Source organism: Anastrepha ludens, chromosome 5 (genome assembly GCF_028408465.1).
Source record: "Anastrepha ludens isolate Willacy chromosome 5, idAnaLude1.1, whole genome shotgun sequence".
NCBI lineage: Eukaryota > Metazoa > Arthropoda > Insecta > Diptera > Tephritidae > Anastrepha > Anastrepha ludens.
In genome coordinates, this window is record NC_071501.1 from 51,815,093 (window position 1) to 51,835,761 (window position 20,669).

At 41.5% G+C, this 20,669-nt stretch overlaps 1 protein-coding gene across 1 annotated transcript in view; it reads left to right on the forward strand.

The window, feature by feature from the left end:
- The window catches only part of LOC128864712 (uncharacterized), a 130,863-nt gene that overhangs the window by 93,995 nt on the left and 16,199 nt on the right, over positions 1–20,669 (forward strand). Inside the window, exons 4-9 of the mRNA XM_054104463.1 lie at positions 8,165–8,952; positions 13,138–13,284; positions 13,401–13,561; positions 13,628–13,862; positions 13,995–15,041; positions 15,120–15,711. Of these exons, the coding sequence (XP_053960438.1) occupies positions 8,165–8,952; positions 13,138–13,284; positions 13,401–13,561; positions 13,628–13,862; positions 13,995–15,041; positions 15,120–15,711 (2,970 nt within the window). The remainder of the gene's footprint in view (positions 1–8,164; positions 8,953–13,137; positions 13,285–13,400; positions 13,562–13,627; positions 13,863–13,994; positions 15,042–15,119; positions 15,712–20,669) is intronic.

Genomic DNA, 20,669 nt, shown 5'->3' on the forward strand with positions numbered 1-20,669 from the left:
AGGGAGCGTGGACCTCCGTGTATGTATGTATGCGTGCATATTTGTATGCTCCTACGCCTCCGCCGATGTTAATACATATGCATCTACACATGCTCACGCATGTTCATCACGCACGTCCACCCAAATTTCATCCCAACTCCGCCATATTGATCTCTCTACCCATTCCCCTTTCTATCGCCTTGTCCTTCCTCCTGCCAATCACTCTCGAGCTGCAATCCGTCGACGCATTTCCGTTGCAATTACCACTGAGCATTTTATTCGAATAACTTAACAATACACATGTGTGTGTGTGCGCACTTGAATGTGTTTTTGTGTGCGTGTGTGCGTGCACCGGAATGCAGCATTGCATTGAAATGAAATAAAAGCGGCGTCAACACACATGCTCTATCTTCTACACACACATACACGCATGTGTATACGTGTGTACATGTGTATGTATGAATGCATGTTTTTTGTGTCTGTGTGCGTGTGTCAGCAATGAATACGCTTTTCTTTATTCTTTACTCTTAATTTTTTCCTTTTTCACTTTTTATTTAATTTCATTTATTTACACATTTTTGTGCTGTATACATGTGTGTGTGTATGTGTTGGTGCAACTACTGGCAATTGGCCAAACAACCTCAGTGGAGCAGATCCAGTCGGCTATTCGCCCGCTCAGCAACCTCAGCTTTTCTGCCGCTCATTTTGTTTCAGTTCAGTTCAGCTCAGCACTTTTGCCTTGATTATTTATTTGTCCTGAGAATTATGTTGCTTTTTTCAAGCCTTTTTCACGACGCTTATCTGTCTTTTTCGTTTTTCCCCAATTTTCCCCAATTTTAACCATTTTTCCCTTTTTTGAACATTTTTTTTATATTCATTTGTTTGCACCGAGATTTTCGCCACCATTATTAACTACAATACACCCATTCACCACGCACCACTCACCTCATCTCCTCGACTCCTCGACTCCTTGCTGTGAAGGTTTGGCTGCGATAATTGTCGTACATTAAAAATCATAAGGAGCAACAACTCACCAATTCAGCAACTTGGCAGATCGTCAGCGTGACGGTGTGGTTTAATGAAATGCTTAATTAAGTATTTACATGCATGTTAATTCTTTGCAAATGTAGTGGTGAAGGCTGTTTTCGGACCTTGGCGTATTCCTTTGGTTGGTGTTTAATCCTTAATAGCTCGGTGAATGATAGCTTGTCTCAAGTGGCGCTGATATTTAACTTTCGGCTACTTAATGCTGTTAAATATTTATATATTTTTTGACATGCGCTTGGCATAATAGGTGCGTGGGCAGATGGTTAAAACCAGATAAAAGCAGATTATTTTACAGTGGCGGAAGGAAAAATTCCAACGCTCAACCAAGAAATTTCAGGTTTTGCAGAATTATCAAACATTTTGAATCCCATCGTTTTAGTACGTGGCTAAGTGATAGTTTACTGAAACGATGGCTTAACCCCTTCATCTCGAGTGGTACACATACATATTTATGTACCATCAGCATGTGGAATATCCTGAAAGCTTTAATCAACACTATAAATGATATTACATTGTGCTGTATGGTAACCCTGAATGGTGCTGATAGCTTAATTATTGAAACGTTAAGGGGGCAGCTCCTCCAGACAATGAGTTTTTCAATCATTTTATGCGAAAAACTAAGAGTATTAATATTCATGCTCAAATTAATATAAAAAAATGTTTTTGAAATAAAAACAAACAAAAAAAATGGCTGTGCTACAGCTGCTCAAACGTGGCCGTGGCTCCTTTAATTTGCGCACTGGAATGTACAGCCTCTTGTAATCAACTGAAATCACCCAGATACAAATTTTTCATTAAAATACAATAATAGTCCGGGAGCCAGCGGTCATTTTGACCTCATCATTGCATGAAGACTGATTTTAATACTGAAGGCAGACGCCATCCAATGGGTGACGAAACCAACCGTCAACTGGTCCTGTAGCGTGTGGGTACGTGCGTGGGATGCTGAAAAACATGTCGAAAAAAAATTTTAACAACTCATTTAATACCGGCTGACATTTTTTTTGTGTATTGTTCACATTTAGTAGAATAAAAAAAAATAGTCAGCTGCGTCGTAGAAGGAGGAAAATACGTCAGCTGAACAGGCGAACTTGTAAAATAAATTAAAAAGTAAAACTACTTATGCCGATTGAATTTTTTTTACATAATTTTGGACACATATGAAAATATAATAATGATGGTCAGCTGCGTTTATAGCGGTGGGAAGACCGTCAGCCGAAGCAAGAAAGTATCACTGCGTTCAGCTGACGCATTTTTCCCACTCTACGGCGCAGCTGACTATTTTTTTTTATTCTACTAAATGTGAACAATACACACAAAAAATGTCAGCCGGTATAAAATGAGTTGGTAGAAATTTTTTTTCGACACGTTTCGTACCCTCCCACAATCACACTCACCGCGGGTGCGCCAGCTGACGTTCACTTTCGTTGTTCATGAAAGCTAAATCACAAGTATAGTCAAGAATTCAGCGGTATAAAAACGTAGTCCAAAATCGACCCCTGGCTCCCGGACTATTAGTTATTTCGCTTTGCTATGATAATGAAATGTTTTGATAAAATGAAAATTTGAGGTGAAAGGAAAAAAATTACACCTCGTTTTTATAAACAAATTGATCCAAACAATATTTTTAGTGATAATTAATATAAAATTTCAGGTACATGCCAAAGCCAATATGTTAAAGACACTGTCAAATTTTCAGCTGATATCTTGATTACTTTTTGGGTTATATTCGACAGCGCGTGAAAAAATGTATTTCGAGAAAAACGCGATTAAAATTTTCATTCTTACTCATCTTTCGTTCGACGCTCATAACTTCACTTTACGTTTTCGACTTTCCATTTGAGGTTCAAACATTGAAAAGATATTCTTTAGATTGTAAATAAATTTTTAAAGCAACCAGAAAACAAGTGGAAAATTTGAAAATGCTGGAGGAGCTGCCCCCTTAAGATTGGATCACTTTAGGCTTACTGTAGGTTTCTAATGCCACAAACTACCAAATGGGACACAAAGCTCTCTAAGCCCCCTACGAAGCTATGAGAGTGGAGGTATTACATTTTGTACGAGGGTCGTTCTAAAAAGATTTGCAAAACTAAAAACTACGGTGTATACCTATGAGAGAGAGAGACTTTCAGCTATTAGTCCCTAGATGTCGCTAGGAGTATTTTTATACCTTCCCAAAGGTCTTGTTTTTTTCGTCTGTCATCTGTCAACAATATTCAGTTCATTGTTTGTTACTTTTCATCCAACAATGCATTTTTATCGCTCTTAAAAATGTTGAATTTCATGCCTTCAAACTACGATTTGCGGGCATCGTTGACTTTCTGGTATCAATTGATGAAAAACGTTTCTCAAGCTCATCAAATGCTTATAGAAGCTTATGTTGGACATGCTCTAAGTAGAGCACAGTGCTTCAGGTGGTTTGAAAAATTCCGAAGTAGTGATTTTAGTGTGGAGAACGAGGACCGTGGCCGGCCACCGAAAAAGTTTGAGGACGCCGAATTGCAAGCATGATGGTCAAACGCAAGAAATGATGGCAGAGCAGTTGGGAGTGATCCAAAAAACCATTTACAAACGTTTGAAAGACATGAGCATGATTTTAAAAGTCGGAAGATGGGTGCCGCATGAACTGACTGAAAGGCAGCAAGAGAACCGAAAAAGCACTTGTGAAATGCTGCTCTCCCGGTTCAAAAGGAAGTCTTTTTTGCATCGAATCGTTACGGGTGATGAAAAATGGGTGTATTTCTCCAATGCCAAGCGTAAACGATCGTCCGCCCGGCCACAAGCCAAAAGCAACGGCCAAACCAAATCGCTTCGGCTGCAAGGCAATGCTGTGTGTTTTCTGGGATCAGCGTGGTATGATTTGGTACGAGCTATTAAAACTAGGTGAAACAGTTGACGGTGCACGCTGCCAACGACAATTGGCCGATTTGAACAACGCTATACACCAAAAACGCCCAGAATATGCCGATCGGCGTCACAAAGTAATTTTTCTTGATGACAATGCACCGCCACATCGAACAAGAGCGACCCGGGAATTGGTGGAGACGTATGATTAGGAACCGCTGGTGCATGCGGCTTACTCACCAGATTTGGCGCTTAACGATTATTATTTGTTTGCATTGATGGGCCACGCACTTTCCGAGCAGCGCTTCAATTCTCACGAAGAAGCCAAAAAATGGCTCGATTATTGGTTTGCGGCCCAAGACGGCCAATTTTTTTGGCGCGGCATCCACAGATTGCGTGAGAGATGGGAAGAATGTGTCGCTAGCGATGGCTATTGTTTTCAAGATTAAATTTGTAACCATTTGTTGTTAATAAACGTTTGAAATTGAAAAAAAAGTATTTGTTATTTTATTAAGAAGTGGTGTATATTATTAAAAATTAAATTTTTTTGAGTTTAAATAAATAAATAAATGTATGTTTCGAAGAGGAAACTTAAATTATTTGGTTTTTTTTTTAACTATTGTATTATTTAAATGGCTGGATGAAATTCCACAAAATTTCAAGGTATTCCCCTTTTTGTTTTTAATAAAACTGTACTCGTCTGTTTCCTTTTTATGGCAGCTTCTTCCTATTTGAGTTTATAGAGTCTGATGTAACAGGGTATTTCAACATGGAACTGTACTTGTCTGTACCGTTACTACGGTAGCTCCTTATTTTTATTTCTAGTGTTATATTAATATATATTGGTATATTAAGGCGGGTCTATTTAAAAATCGCTCATTGCTCTGTGAAAATCGTATTCTAGGGATCAAAATAAGAAACTTTGCCGAAGGAACCATACCTCTAAAACGAATTTTGATGTCCCCCAAAACCATTTTGTGACTGTGTAAACACAAATTATTAAGAAGGGAGCCTCATGTAGAAGCCTCAAAAAATCAATTTTTTTTCGATAATCTGAAAATATATAGGACTATGAATAAGTTCGTGCGGTTTTTTTCGAAATTTGAAACTTTATTGACGTAAAATGGTTACAAATTTAATATTCAAAATATTGTCCATCGCTTACTACTACTTTTTCCCATCTTTCTGGCAATTCACGGATTCCCTTTGTGAAAAATTCGGTCGGTTTTGCCGCAATCCACGAATCGATCCATTTTTTGACTTCATCGTAATTACGGAAGTGCTGGTCAGCCAGGCCATGTTGCATCGATCGGAAGAGATAGTAATCGGATGGCGCAAGGTCTGGACTATACGGCGGGTGGGGTAGGACATCCCATTTGAGCGTTTCTAAGTATGTTTTGACCACTTGTGCAACATGTGGCCGAGCATTGTCATGTTGCAAAATAACTTTGTCGTGTCTATCGGCGTATTGCGGCCGTTTTTCTCGCAGTGCTCGGCTCAAACGCATCAATTGTCGTCGGTAGACATCCCCCGTAATCGTTTCATTCGGTTTCAGTAGCTCATAATACACAACACCCAGCTGGTCCCACCAGATACACAGCATAACCTTCAGGCCATGAATATTCTGCGCCGACGTCGATGTTGAAGCATGGCCAGGGTATCCATACGTTGCCCGACGTTTTGGATTGTCGTAATGGACCCACTTTTCATCGCCAGTCACAATTCGATGCAAAAAACCCTTTCTTTTGTGCCGTTGAAGCTGTTGTTCGCATGCCATAAAACGGCGTTCAACGTCTCTTGGCTTCAATTCATACGGCACCCAATGGCCTACCTTTCGGATCATTCCCATGGCTTTTAAACGTTTGGAAATGGTTGATTGATCAACTCCCAAAGTTTTTGCAACCTCTTCTTGCGTTTGAGCCGGATCTTGATCGAGCAATTCCTCCAATTCGGTATCCATGAACTTTGGCGGCGCACCCTCGCGTTCTTCGTCTTCCAAGCCAAAATCACCACTTTTAAAGCGTGCAAACCACTTCTGGCACGTTCGCTCAGATAGAGCATGCTCACCATAAACTTCCACCAAGATACGATGACTTTCGGCTGCTTTTTTCTTCATATTAAAATAATGAAGAAGAATTCCCCGCAAAAACACATTATTTGGCACGAAATTCGACATTTTCAAGTGTGGTAAAAATATTGTTGTTTACGCTTCAAATAAAAAACTTATACTGACGTTTGTGCCTTACGACAGTAGCTCTCCAATGAATGTTTGGAAATGTGGATCGATGGAATAATAATCAAGTTACGCCATCTGTTGTAAAACCGCACGAACTTATTCATAGTCCTAGTTTGGTCTATAATTTAACCATGAATCGACTTACAAACGAACAACGCTTGCAAATCATTGAATTTTATTATAAAAATGTATGTTCTATTAAGAAAGTTTATCGCGCACTTCTTCCATTTTATGGTCAGTTTAATCGACCCACTGAATCGGCTATTCGAGCTATTTTTGACTAAATTTAGAACCAAATTTACATTATTGGACATCAAACCACCAATACGCTTACATAGAGTGCGAACTGAAGAAAATATTGTATCTCAGCTGTATCGCCCAATGTTAATGATGACCATCAATTATCGATTCGTCGCTGTTCGCAGAAATTGGGCCTCTGTTACTCAACAACGTGGAAAATTTTGCGAAAGGACTTAGGTGTGAAGCCTTTCAAAATACAGCTGGTGCAAGAATTGAAGCCGAACGACGTACCGCAACGTAGAATTTTTGGTGAATGGGCTCTTGGAAAGTTGGCCGAAGATCCACTTTTTTATCGAAAAATTGTGTTCAGCGCCGAAGCTCATTTTTGGATCAATGGGTACGTAAATAAGCAGAATTGTCGATTTTGGAGTGAAGATCAGCCAGAAGAATTCGAAGAGCTACCAATGTATCCAGAAAAGGTTTCAGTTTGGTGCGGTTTATGGGCTGGAGGTATCATTGGACCGTAATTCTTCAAAGATGCTGCGAATCGTAACGTAACTGTGAATGGTGAGCGCTACCGTGAAATGATAACCAACTTTTTTTTGCCCAAAATGCAGGAGCTTGACTTGCATGACGTGTGGTTTCAGCAAGACGGTGCCACATGCCACACAACACGCGTAACAATGGACTTGTTGAGAGGCGAGTTCGGTGAACATTTTATTTCACGTTCGGGACCTGTCGATTGACCACCCAGATCGTGCGATATAACGCCTTTAGATTATTTTTTGTGGGCCTATGTTAAAGCTCATGTCTATTCAGACAAGCCTGCTTGAATTAACGCATTGGAAGACAACATCAAAGCATTTATATGTGAGATACCGGCCGAAATATTGGAAAGAGTATGGCAAATTTGAACTAAGCGGATAGACCATTTGAAGCGCAGCCGCGGTGAACATTTGCATGAAATAAGCTTCAAACATTAAATTATATGGACTGTACTACCGATTTAAATACAAATTTCATGCATTTTTCTGAATTTTACGTGTGTTTTTTTGAAAAACTTTCCTATAGCTCTTAAAAAATCACCCTTTACTTGTTTTTTAATTTTATGGGTTCATCCTTTCCGTTAATATGTTATAACAAAAACAAATTTAATTTTTTTGTTTCAGATCGATAGATTAAGAGTAACAAATAGTGCAGTTTGGGACCTCGCGCCATAGCAGTCCACAAGAAAAACATTAAAAAAATTTTTTTTTGTACTCTCGAAAGGTTAAATAAAGTTGTTTTAATGCTTCAAAGTAGTATAATTATTTAATCATCTTTAAAAATATGTTTAAAAAATGACTGATTTTGAGGCTTCTACATGGGGCTCCCCCTTAAATATCATTTTTTATTACAATAATAAATAGGCGGCCGTCTTAATTGAGTGGTTTTTATGCGTGACTACCATTCGGTTGGTCATGGGTTCTATACCAAATTTGCAAATTGTTACTGCCCAAACAGGTGCCTTTAGTGATGATTCTGTGCTTATTGAAATATTTATTAAATCAAATATTTTGGAATCATGCGTTGAACACACTTGTATGCTGAAACACTTAAGCACACATACATGCATATATAAGCGCAAATCTGCCCAAATAAATCACGTTCATGTAGTTCACTCACACAATGCCAGTGTATCCTATGTATGTCTCTCTCATCTTTATTCTTATCCACGCACTTAATTCTCATTCATTTTTTTTTACTCAATTCAAGTTAACTCATCTGTTTTCATATTTCTTCTTTTCTCCGTTTCTCCTCTCGTTTCATAATCTGCAGGACATGTTGGTGGTTGTGGCATCACAGAGGAAGTATCCCAATGGATGGAGAGTATACAGAATTCCGCTGTTGAAGAGTTGCCAGAACCGATGTCGAAGGATGATCTCACCCACCAAAAACAACAGCACAAATACACCAGACCCAACAGCGCGCGCCTGACACAAACACAAGAAGAAGCGGAACAAGAACGAGATAATGCCGCATTCTCAACAAATAAGAAACACAAAAAATCCACAATCGCACCAGCGACAACAACAGCAACAAGAGTTGCATCCGCGCAACAGCGTCCTCCAAAAAAATACTCAAGTCACACAGCTGGCACTGGCGAGACGGTGACGATGACGACGGCGCCGAGGAGCGACTCAATAGCCGACTACTCCACCAGTACGCCAGGCGATGATGACTTCAAATATCCTTATCAAAAATACTCCAAAGATGCAAATTTTCGCTTCGATGATGACGCGGCTTCAGCGTGGCGGCCATTTTCGCCCAAAGCTGCAGCCGATGACATTTATGGCATGGCCAGGGACAGCAACAGCGACGGCAGCAACGTCAACGGCAAAAGTTTCTCAGGGGCATTTTATGATCCGGAAACGGGGCGCAAGTACACGCCCCAGTACATGGACAGGGCTGAATGGCATGCAAAGGTGCATGAACGTGTGCGACGCGCTGCCGGTGGTAATCCAAATGGACCAGCTGCGCGACGTGAAGAGAACAAAAATACCTGTTCGCTGTATATACAAACAGATCCGCTGATATGGCGGCACATACGAGAAGGAATTGCTGATGTAAGTGAAACAAAGAAACTTCCAGCACAATACATATATATGTGTGTGTAAGCATAAATACGTATACCAGCGGCGAACGGAAATAGATGCAAAGGTGGAGAATGGGTTACAAATCCTATGTCCCAGCGAAGTTGATGCTCCCTTTTGTTTGAAGGCAGCATGACTTTTGTTCTTATTTTTGGGTATTTTCTTTGTTTTTTCTTCTCCTTTGCTAATTTTCTGCTTGTTGCCATTGTTCTTGCCTATGCACTTGCCTTGTTTGTTTACGATATTTTTTTGTTCACCGCCAATGTTTGCATAATTTTATCATTTTGTTTGAGATTTTCGCGCGGATGTTCATATCATGGATTTGGCGGCACTCTGGCAAGGGGGGATAAAGAGATACATTCGTTGGTCGAGTGCCATGCATGTATGCACGATATGTAATTAAGTCGATTGCGATGGCGGTGAAAGCAAGCAAAAAAATCTATTATACAGTAAAAGCTGCTGGCTCTGGAGCAAAAATCTATTCGAGTGATGCAACAAATACCGCATTCGACACGCGCTAAGTTGAAGCTGCAGGGGGCACCGAAGGAATTAAGGTTTAAGTTTTCTACAGTGAACCATCATCTCGCTATCAGTTGGTTTAGCTTTTACGCGGTGCTTTTTTCTAAGGAGCGCATAAATTTATGAGTTAGGAATTTTGTCGATTTTCTACTCTGTTTTCATGCCCACAAAAAACGTTTAGCTTATTTAAATCATTTAAAACACGGGTGCTCTTAATACTTTTTGCTGAAATGTACAGGGTTGGCCATATTAAACTGACCCATGTGATTATTAAAAAAATATGGAAAAGGAAACATTTTTTTGTGTTTCATTGTGAAAAACATTTAATTTAGTTCAAGGAGATTCGTTTACATCACTTTTTGAATATGATATCGCGCAAGTGGTCGCCCTTAGCTCGTATAGCGTAATGTGCCCGTTTTTCGGCGTTTTCCATAGTTTTGGCCAGCGTCTCGGCCGATATGGCGGCTATTTCCCGTCGGATATTGGCCTTAAGTGCGCCTAGTGTCTTTGGCTTGTTGACGTAAACCTTAGATTTCAAATATCCCCAAAGAAAAAAGTCCGGTGGCGTCAAATCCGGTGATCGTGGCGGCCAGTCAAAATCGCCGCTTTTTGATATCAAACGGCCAGGGAACAAAGTCTTCAATAAGTTGACGGTGGCTCGTGCTGTGTGTGGTGGTGCGCCATCTTGCTGAAACCAGAAGTGCTCCATACCATTTTCACGAACAATCGGCATCACAAAATCGGTTATCATGGCCCGATAACGCTCTTGATTGACGGTCAATGGTTGGTGTTGACCATTTTCAAAGAAGAAAGGCCCAATGACCATATCAGCGCAAATGCCACACCAGACTGTAACTTTTTGGTCGTGGAGAGGTACCTCTTCAATAATTTGAGGGTTTTCAGTGGCGTAGAAACGGCAATTTTGCTTATTTACGGTTCCGTTCAAGGAGAAATGGGCCTCATCACTCATAATGATTTGATGCCAAAAATCCTCATCAGTTTGGGCCATTCGGACGACAAAATTGGCATATTCCAAGCGACGAGGCTTATCGGCTGGCAACAGTTGTTGATTTAGTTGTATTTTGTACGGGAATATCCCCAAATCCAAACGAATGATACGTCGTAGAGTGGTCCGAGGGATGTCCAACTGAGCAGAACGACGATTACCTGACGTTCGCGGCGATGACTCGATACTGGCTCGTACGGCCGCGATATTTTCGTTAGATCGTCTTGGCCGCTTTTTATTTGGACGTCGGGTATTAGCCACAGTGCCGGAAGACAAAAATCTTTTGTGCATTTGCTTGATTGCGTTCTTTGACGGCGCACTTTTCACTTTATTTTTTTTTCTCCACGCACGTTGCGTTTTTACAATCGAGAAGGAATTTTGAATGTACAGCTGAACAATTTCAGCGCGTTCTATTGGGGTGTACTGTTTCATGGTATAAATCTCCTTCGACTGACGCTTCCAACGCGGTATGTCATTAGCTGATCTGAAATTACAGTAAAAAGTTATAGGGTTACTCAATGGGTCAGTTTAATATGGCCAACCCTGTATATTATTTCGATGTCAAAGCTTGTAAGAAAATAAATAAAAATGTAAACACTGGATGTCACCATTGCGCGACTAAAGTTAGGATTTGGCCCTTTTCAATTCAAAAATCCCAAATTCGGAAATGAGAGTTTATTGAAAGGTTGAGTTTCTCTTTCTTAATTGGCGCTATAATCGCTTACGTGATATTGGCCGAGTTTAACAAAGCGCGCCAGTCGTTTCTTTCTCGTGCTAACCGGCGCCTATTAGACACACCAAGTGAAGCCAAGTCCTTCTCCACCTGATCTTTCCAACGCAGAGGAGGCCTTCCTCTTCCTCTACTACCACCAGCTGGTAACGCACCGAATACTTTCAGAGCCGGAGCGTTTGTATCCATTCGGACGACATGACACAGCCAACGAAGCCGCTGGATCTTTATTCGCTGCGCTATGTCTATGTCGTCATAAAGCTCATACAGCTCGTCGTTCCATAGCCTGCGATATTCGCCGTTGCCAACGTGCAACGGCCCAAAAATCTTGCGCAGAATCTTTCTCTCAAACACTCCAAGCGTCGCTTCATCGGATGTTGTCAACGTCCAAGCTTCTGCGCCATACTTTAGGACGGGCATGATGAGAGCCTTGTAGAGTGTTAGTTTTGTTCGTCGAGAGAGGACTTCACTACTCATTTGCCTACTTAGTCCAAAGTAGCACTTGTTGACAAGAGAGATTCTTCGTTGGATTTCAAGGCTGACATTGTAATCGGTGTTAATGCTGGTTCCTAATACACGAAGTCTTTTACAACCTCGAAATCATAACTGTCAACAGTGACGTGGGTGCCGATACGCCGCCGACTGTTTGTTTGAAGACATGAGGTACTTCGTTTTGTCCTCGCTCACCATCAGACCCATTCGCTTTGCCTCTTTATCCAGTTTGGAGAAGGCAGAACTAACAGCGCGGTTGTTAAGGCCGATGATGTCAATACCATCGGCATACGCCAACAATTGTACGCTCTTATAAAATATTGTGCCTGAGCGATTAAATTCTGCGGCTCGTAAGATGCTCTCCAACATTAGGTTAAAAAAGTCACACGACAGCGAGTCACCCTGTCTGAAACCTCGTTTGGTATCAAACGGCACGGAGAGGTCCTTCCCAATTCTGACGGCGCTGCTAACGTTGAGCAACGTAGTTTTGTGGGGATACCAAATTCAGACATCGCGGCATACAGATAACTCCTTTTCGTACTGTCGAATGCAGCTTTGAAATGGACGAAAAGAGGGTGTGTGTCGATTCTCCTTTCGTGGGCCTTTTCCAAGATTTTGCGTATTGTAAATATTTGGTCGATGGTAGACTTTCCAGGTCTAAAGCCACACAGGAAAGGTCCAATCAGTTGGTTGACGGTGAGCTTCAGCCTTTCACACAAGAGGCTCGCTAGAACCGTATATTTAGAAGACTAATCCCGCGGTAATTGGCACCGATTGCAGGATCGCCCTTCTTATAGATTGGGCAGAGCACACTTAAATTCCAATCGGCAGGCATGCTTTCATTCGACCATATTTTGCATAGAAACTGATGCATGCACTTTACCAGCTCCTTACCGTCTTGTTTGGCAGTCCGTGATGTTTGGCAGCCGGATGTCCGTCTGCACCCGCGGCTTTGTTGTTCTTTAACTGCGTTATCGCTATTCTCACCTGGTCATGGTCGGGTAGCGGAACGTCAATTCCGTCGTCGACGGGATCTTCACATTCTCATCCGAGGCTTTGTAAGTCTTTTCATTAGGGGATGATTTTTAAGTGGCGGGTCCCACACCCAGCGCACAACCAGCTATCCTGGAATGCTTCGCCTTCTCACGATAGCTCACTCCCGAACGGGTGTTCGGAAGCTACCCAGAGGATACGTGGGCTAATCCCGGACGTTGTGAGCTGCTTGAACCGTGTGTCAGAAGTGCATTTTTTTTATTTATGGTAAACGCTTTTCATTCGATACCTACCTTCATATATATCTTAATGTTCAACTGAGTTGTGCTATTTTTGTGGTAATGAATTTGACCTTTTTTTAGTATAACAAAATGCCATGTGTTCTAACAAAACAAAAAAAAATGTATTTAACTTGCAGCATGATCGTGGCCGCAAATACGAGATTGACGTAAAGACGCGTGAGGAGATCACTTCACTAATCGCACATCACGTTACTGCCGTTAATTACATTTATCGCAATACTAAATTCGATGGACGTAGCGAGCACCGCAACATACGTTTTGAGGTGAGCTAAACACCTAAATAAAATTATATGAAGTCTGAAGTCTGAAAAAATCATAGTAGATAAAAATCCAATATATTTACAAGTCTGTAGCAACTCTTTATATTTTCACTTTCCAGGTGCAACGTATCAAAATCGATGACGACTCCGCCTGCCGCAATTCATACAATGGCCCACACAATGCCTTCTGCAACGAGCATATGGATGTGTCAAACTTTTTGAATTTGCATTCGCTGGAGGATCATTCGGACTTTTGTTTAGCCTATGTGTTCACTTATAGGTTAGTTTTCAGTAATTCAGTATTCGTTAGAGTTATTTTATTAGAAATTTTTAAACTCTTTTGCAGAGACTTCACCGGTGGTACCCTGGGCTTAGCTTGGGTGGCTAGCGCTTCTGGTGCCTCTGGTGGCATTTGTGAGAAATTCAAGACTTACACTGAAACAGTCGGTGGCCAATATCAAAGCACAAAACGCTCGCTAAATACGGGCATCATCACATTCGTTAACTATAACAGTCGTGTGCCGCCGAAAGTGTCGCAACTAACGCTGGCGCACGAGATTGGGCATAATTTTGGGTCGCCGGTGAGTTGTTACATTTGAAATATTTTAGTTAATTTTTAATTGTTATATTGATCGTCAGTAAATTTTATTTGAAAAAAAATTGCATTTAGAATTTATGGAAAAAATTTAGTAACTCTTTTCTCTGATTCGCAGCACGATTATCCGCTAGAATGTCGTCCGGGCGGCCTAAATGGAAACTTCATTATGTTTGCCAGCGCCACCTCAGGCGATCGGCCGAATAATTCAAAATTCTCACCGTGTTCAGTACGCAATATATCCAATGTGCTGGATGTGTTGGTTGGCAACTCGAAGCGAGACTGCTTCGAGGTGTCGGAGGGTGCCTTCTGTGGCAACAAGATTGTTGAGTCGGGCGAGGAATGCGATTGCGGTTTCAACGAAGAGGAATGCAAGGACATTTGTTGCTATCCGCGTATAATCAGCGAGTACGATTTCTCGATGAACAGCTCAGCAAAGGGTTGTACCCGTCGCGCTAAAACGGAATGCTCGCCGTCGCAAGGTCCTTGCTGTCTGTCCAACTCATGCCAGTTCGTGCCAACGAACTATCATCAAAAGTGCAAAGAGGAAACGGAATGTTCCTGGTCAAGCACGTGCAATGGCACCACTGCCGAGTGTCCGGAGCCGAAACCGCGTGATGACAAAACGAAATGCAACAATGGCACTGCGCTTTGTATACGCGGCGAATGCTCTGGCAGCATTTGTCTACTGTGGAACATGACTGAGTGTTTCCTCACTTCACAAGCGGTGCCGCATGTCGACAAGCGTCGATTGTGTGAGCTCGCCTGTCAGAATGGCAATGACAGTGGCACCTGTCGCAGCACCAGTGAGTTTGCGCATAAGTTTGGTTTGCCCGAAGGTGGCATTAACTTACGACCCGGTTCGCCGTGCGACAATTTCCAAGGCTACTGTGATGTATTTCTTAAATGTCGCGCCGTTGACGCCGATGGGCCATTGGTCCGGCTTAAGAATTTGTTGCTGAATCGCGAGACCTTGCTGACTGTAGCGCAATGGATCACCGAGTATTGGTACTATGTAGTTATAATGGGCGTGTGCTTTATCATTGTGATGGGCATTTTCATTAAGTGCTGCGCCGTGCACACGCCCAGCTCAAATCCGAAGAAGCGGCGAGCGCGGCGCATTAGCGAAACGCTGCGCGCGCCCATGAATACACTTAGACGAATGGTGAGTGATGGATGCAAGTTATATTTTCTTTACCTATCTCTAATTCATATATATATATTTTTTTTATGATTCTTATAGCAACGTCATCATCAAGGCCGCGGTGCTGGCCCACGCAGCATACCACCGCCAGCGCATGAGCAACGCGGTGGCGGCGGTGCTGCCAGTGCTAATCATCGCAGTGCGCATCCCCATCATTGGGATCGTCATCAGGGCGGACACTCTGTAGTGCCGCTGCCCACAGGCGGTCCACATCATGTGCATAATGCTAGTGGGCGTGCGGCAGCAACTGGAGCGTCAGCGGTTGCAGCAAGTGGCCGAACGCCAGCTAATGGACGTAGCTCACGGCCATCAACGCGACCATCGAGCGGTACACGCAGCACAACACATGGCGGGTATGGAGATATACCACCAACTGGTCTTGTGGTTGGTGGTGTGCCAACGGGTGTTGGTGTTAGTAGTGGTGTTGGTGGTGGTGGTGTGCCAAATGGCGCATTAATAGTTAGCGGCAGTGGCGGCGGTAATGGGCCCAGCGCTGGTGTAATTGCACGCCAGCAAATGCCTCTGCCATTGCCGCCCACCAGCGCGGTGCAAGCGCAACAATTACAACAACAGCAGCAACAACAACAAGTGCAGGCAACACTTTCGCAAGCATACTATGCGCCACCGAAAGGTGTGTTTCCGCCGCAAGCGGCACAAAAAGCAAAACGCGCCACAGCGTCGAAGAAAAGACGCGCGTAGTTTTAATTTCACCACAAATGTTTTCGTTCTTTTCTAATTTTTTCGTGTTTGTACAAATTGGTATACACACACGTTGCATATATCAGTTCGATTTTCGCATAAGTTCAAATTTTACTTAATTGAATTACTTTTTTTTTAATTTTAAAATTTTCTATTTTCATTTAATCAATATTATTTTCTTTCTTTCAATATTTTATATAAAAACAATTCGATATACACACACGTTGCATATATCAGTTCGATTTTCGCATAAGTTCAAATTTTACTTAATTGAATTACTTTTTTTTTTAATTTTAAAATTTTCTATTTTCATTTAATCAATATTATTTTCTTTCTTTCAATATTTTATATAAAAACAATTCGATAATTATCAAACACAGCACCAGCCGCCAAACGAAATAAGTCCCGCAATCCAGCAACACACATCTCCTTGGCCGCTGCTGCTGGGCGCTCTTCTAAAGAGACGCCGCAGCGGACACAGCAGGCCGCGGCGAAAAAACACCGCAAAGTCGTTTACTGAACCTGCCTTCCTGTACCTACTGACCTCCACTTCACAACAATTGCTACATATATAAATATTTTTCCACGTTTTCACTCTCACCAAATTGGTATGACACACTCTTCAATCCCTTACAAATCGTTTTGTTTCCTAAAGATCTTTCACTTCTATTAGCATCTGTGCCATCTACACTAATTTCGTTAAATAATTTCGCAATTGTTTCTTGTTTTTGCCTTGTTTTCATTATGCTTTTGCAAATGGAAACAAAAATGTGTAGTTGAAAAAAGTATATTTTGTTGTTGTCTATTATATTGTATATCATTTCATAAGTGTTGTTGTTTTGTTTCAGCATGTACCTGCGTTTGGTTTTCTCTTGAATAATATTGCAAATAAATGGTTTAACAATTTTTGATTTTTAGCACTGCATCAAACTAACAGCTAACATCAAATTTTTGTTTACTTTGGTATAAATCGACACGTATTCGTAAATGTACTAATTATTTATTTTTAATGTATGTACTAATGAATGAATGAATGAATTAATGAAAATGGCGAATATTTGAAGCTCATATACGGAATGCCAATCAAACTAATAACTAAGAAGCTCAGTTAAAATAGCCAATATATAAGCGAATGCATTTGGTAACCAGCTTCTAATGAATGGTCCAAGAGATTGCTGCGTGTAACAGTGCTTTACATTTTGTTACGGGTGACAATGTCCACATCAGCATTTTTGAATATAGAGGGTGGTTAAGTTTCAAGGGCCGGTGTTGATTTTGAATAAAATATAATTTTTTTAGGAAATTATTGTCATTTCTCTTTATTATGATCATATTGGTATGGTTCAATTACGCATAAAACAAAATATCGGACAAATGGCCTCCGCGGCCTCGGCGGCACATCTCCATCCGATGGTCCAAATTTTCGATGACGCTGAGGCATAATTGAGGTTCTATGCCGTTAATGCGCCGAATTATCTCATCCTTTAGCTCTTGAATTGTTGCTGGCTTATCGACGTACACCTTTTCTTTCGAATAACCCCAAAACAGAAGTCCAACGGTGTCAAGTCACATGATCTTGGCGGCCTATTGACATCGCCGCGACGTGAGATTATTCGGCCATCAAATTTTACGCGCAAAAGAGCAATTGTTTCGTTAGCTGTGTGACAAGTGGCACCGTCCTGTTGAAACCACATATCGTCCACATCCATATCTTCCAATTCGAGCCATAAAAAGTTCGTTATCATCTCACGATAGCGAACACTATTCACAGTAACTGCCTGACCCTCCTCATTTTGGAAAAAATACGGCCCAATGATGCCGCCGGCCCATAAACCGCACCAAACAGTCACGCTTTGTGGGTGGGTGCATTGGTTTTTCGGCAATCCCTCTTGGATTATCATTCGCCCAAATGCGACAATTCTGCTTATTGACGAATCCACTGAGGTGAAAATGTGCCTCATCACTGAAGATGATTTTCTTCGAAAATTGGTCATTCACTGTTGCCATTTCCGGCCACCATTCTGACCATTGACGACGCTTGTAATGGGCTTTAGTTTTTGAGTCAATTGCACCTTGTAAGCGTGTAAATGCAAGTCTTTCCGCGTAATGTTCATCAACGACGAGCGTGAGAGGTGCAATTGTTGGGCACGACGACGAGTTCAGGTGGACGGCTCTTCAACCTTACTATCACATCTCCTACAGATCCGCTTTGCTCAAACTTTTGCACAATTTTTCCGATTGTACGCACATTTCGACGATTAAATTGACTGAAAAAATTACGAAGTGCGCGATATGCATTTTGATTTGAACGGCCGTTTTCATAATAAGTCTGAATAACTTTAACGCGTTGCTCGATTGTGTATCTTTCCATGGTTCAAATTGAGTTAGTCTGAAATTGAAAAATGTCGAATGAAATGCATAAAAGATCTTGGCGTTTAGGTGTGGTTCACATTCAACATCGGCTCTTGAAATTTAACCACCGTTTATTTTGAAAGTATTCTGACTTGCGTAACGCCTTGTTTACAAGCTCCAGATCCCGATCCATTGGCTGATACAGTATGTCACCAAGATTCTTTAATTACCATTGCTATTGTGTGCCCATGCCCATTTATTTATATTGAGCTGGCAAGAAAAGGTAATTTCGGTTGATAGGATAGAACAAAATATTATTACAAAAAAAAAAAAAATTTCTGAAATTATTTAAAAAAAAAGTTATACACAAAAATTTTATTTTTAAATTTTTTTATGTTCTTATAATACGTTCACATATGCAGTATTCACCTATAAATCCACCAAATTAATCTACCTGTTCACATATGGCAGATTACCTGCAAAATTTACAATCAGCTGTCAGTACTGCTTTGAGAGGTTTTTTGAATAGAAATTATTTTGGTGGAATATTTCGGTATTTTTGGTTTGTTTAATTATTATTAACAATATGAGGAAAAAGCAAGGAGAAGCAATACCTAATTTAATTCCTCAATTGGCTGCTAATCATCGGCGGAGGAAATCCGTATGCGACGTCTACTGAGGTTGCAAAAAATTATGGCAGCAATGCGCATGGGATATTCTATATTACATTTTATAATAAGTAATAAGAGGACAAAACGTTTATGGACACACGCTTTTTTCTGTAAAATGAATCCCTAACTAATAATAAATATTTAACAAAAATTTTATTAGATTTATGTTTACAGACCTGCTTTCTTTGCTGGCATCCATTTCATTTAGTTTTTATTTTGATGTTTCTCTTTACATTCGTAATAATTATCGATAACACAGAAAACACTTTGCCCAAGCTGTCCTAATGCAATCGAAAGCGCGGAACACGTGGCTATTCATTGTGATCGCTTCGCACGAGAACGTGCAATACTTGAAAGGGTTTTGGGACACTCAGCTAGTCCTAATGACATCGTACAGGACATGTGCTCATCCAGTGCTAAATGGGTGGCGGTTCGAGCGTTTGCTGGAAAAATTATGCTACGACTCCAATTCATCGAATGGGAGCGCAAGACCCAGCAACAGCAGCTACAGTTGCAATTTCGAAATGGAGATGAACTGTTTCCGGACAGAATGACGACGAACACAGACACTTGAGTCAATCACTCACAATAATAACAGACAGAAGACAAGACGATAGTTCGTAAATACTGCGATATCGCAAATTTTCCGATGATCCATTTCCTCCAGAATCACGTATGAAAACAGTGGAGGGAGTGGATACCATCGCTGACGTAAGATATCCATACGTCCACAAGAGAAGGACCTGGACGCAGGTACCTGGTTGTGTCAATAGACATAAACGCGGCTCCACCTTGATGAAATGTTTACAGCGGTCCCAGGGTGGAAATCAGCCGAGGAGGAGGAATGTTATAGTGTTAGTGGGAGCATGCCCCACATACCACTGGTGCGACGCCGCCTTTGATGATGTTTCTGACATTTTGAAACAAAAAAAAACAGAAAACACAGAGTTGTGTGTCGAAAAGTATCGTTATTATCTAGAATTATTTTATAATCTCAGATTTTGGGAGAGAAATTTTGTATGAGAAATCACGCTAGATCATCTACTTATATGTGAACGTTTTATAAGTCTCCATGTTTAATGGACACACCTCGTATTTTCTGAAACGCTTTTGGCGATATTTGGAAAATAAAGCAAGTTGTGTCCTTTCACCCTTGCTTTTCAATTGCTATATTTCGAAACTCTCCCAGCCACCAGAGGGAGTCTCCCTGGGCTCATACGCCGACGACTGCACGATAATAGCGTCGGGCAATTACATTGATGGCCTATGCTCCAAGGTAAACGACTACCTCGCCTGCCTTTCTCGCTTCTTCACTGCGAGGAACTTACAATTTTCCACCACAAAATCCACGGCGACCCTTTTCACCACCTGGACAAAGGAGGTTAAGCTATAACTCAAAGTGAAAGCCGATGATACACAAATTCCGACGGTAAACAATCCCAAAATTTTGGGTGTAACCTTCGACAGTTTGCTCTCCTTCTCAGCGCACACAACCGCTATTGCCACTAAAGTACAGAATCGCAACAAGGTCCTCAAGTCGCTTGCGAGCAGCACTTGGCGCAAAGGCAAAGAAATGTTGCTGTCGACTTTCAAGGCAATAGGCCGATCGGTTCTAAATTCTGCTGTGCCTTTCTGGTCTCCTTGAATCAGTAATTCGCAGTTGACGAAGCTACAGACCAAAACACTGCCATAAGGACCGCGACAGGATGTCTATTGATGTCACCAATACAACACCTACATGATGAGGTCTTTATGCTGCCTGTTAAGGAGCATAACAAATTGCTCAGTAAGCAGAGTCTGCTAGGGTGTTACCGCAGGCCTCACCCATGCAGACACCTGCACGAGCCTAAGCCACCTCCCAGGCACA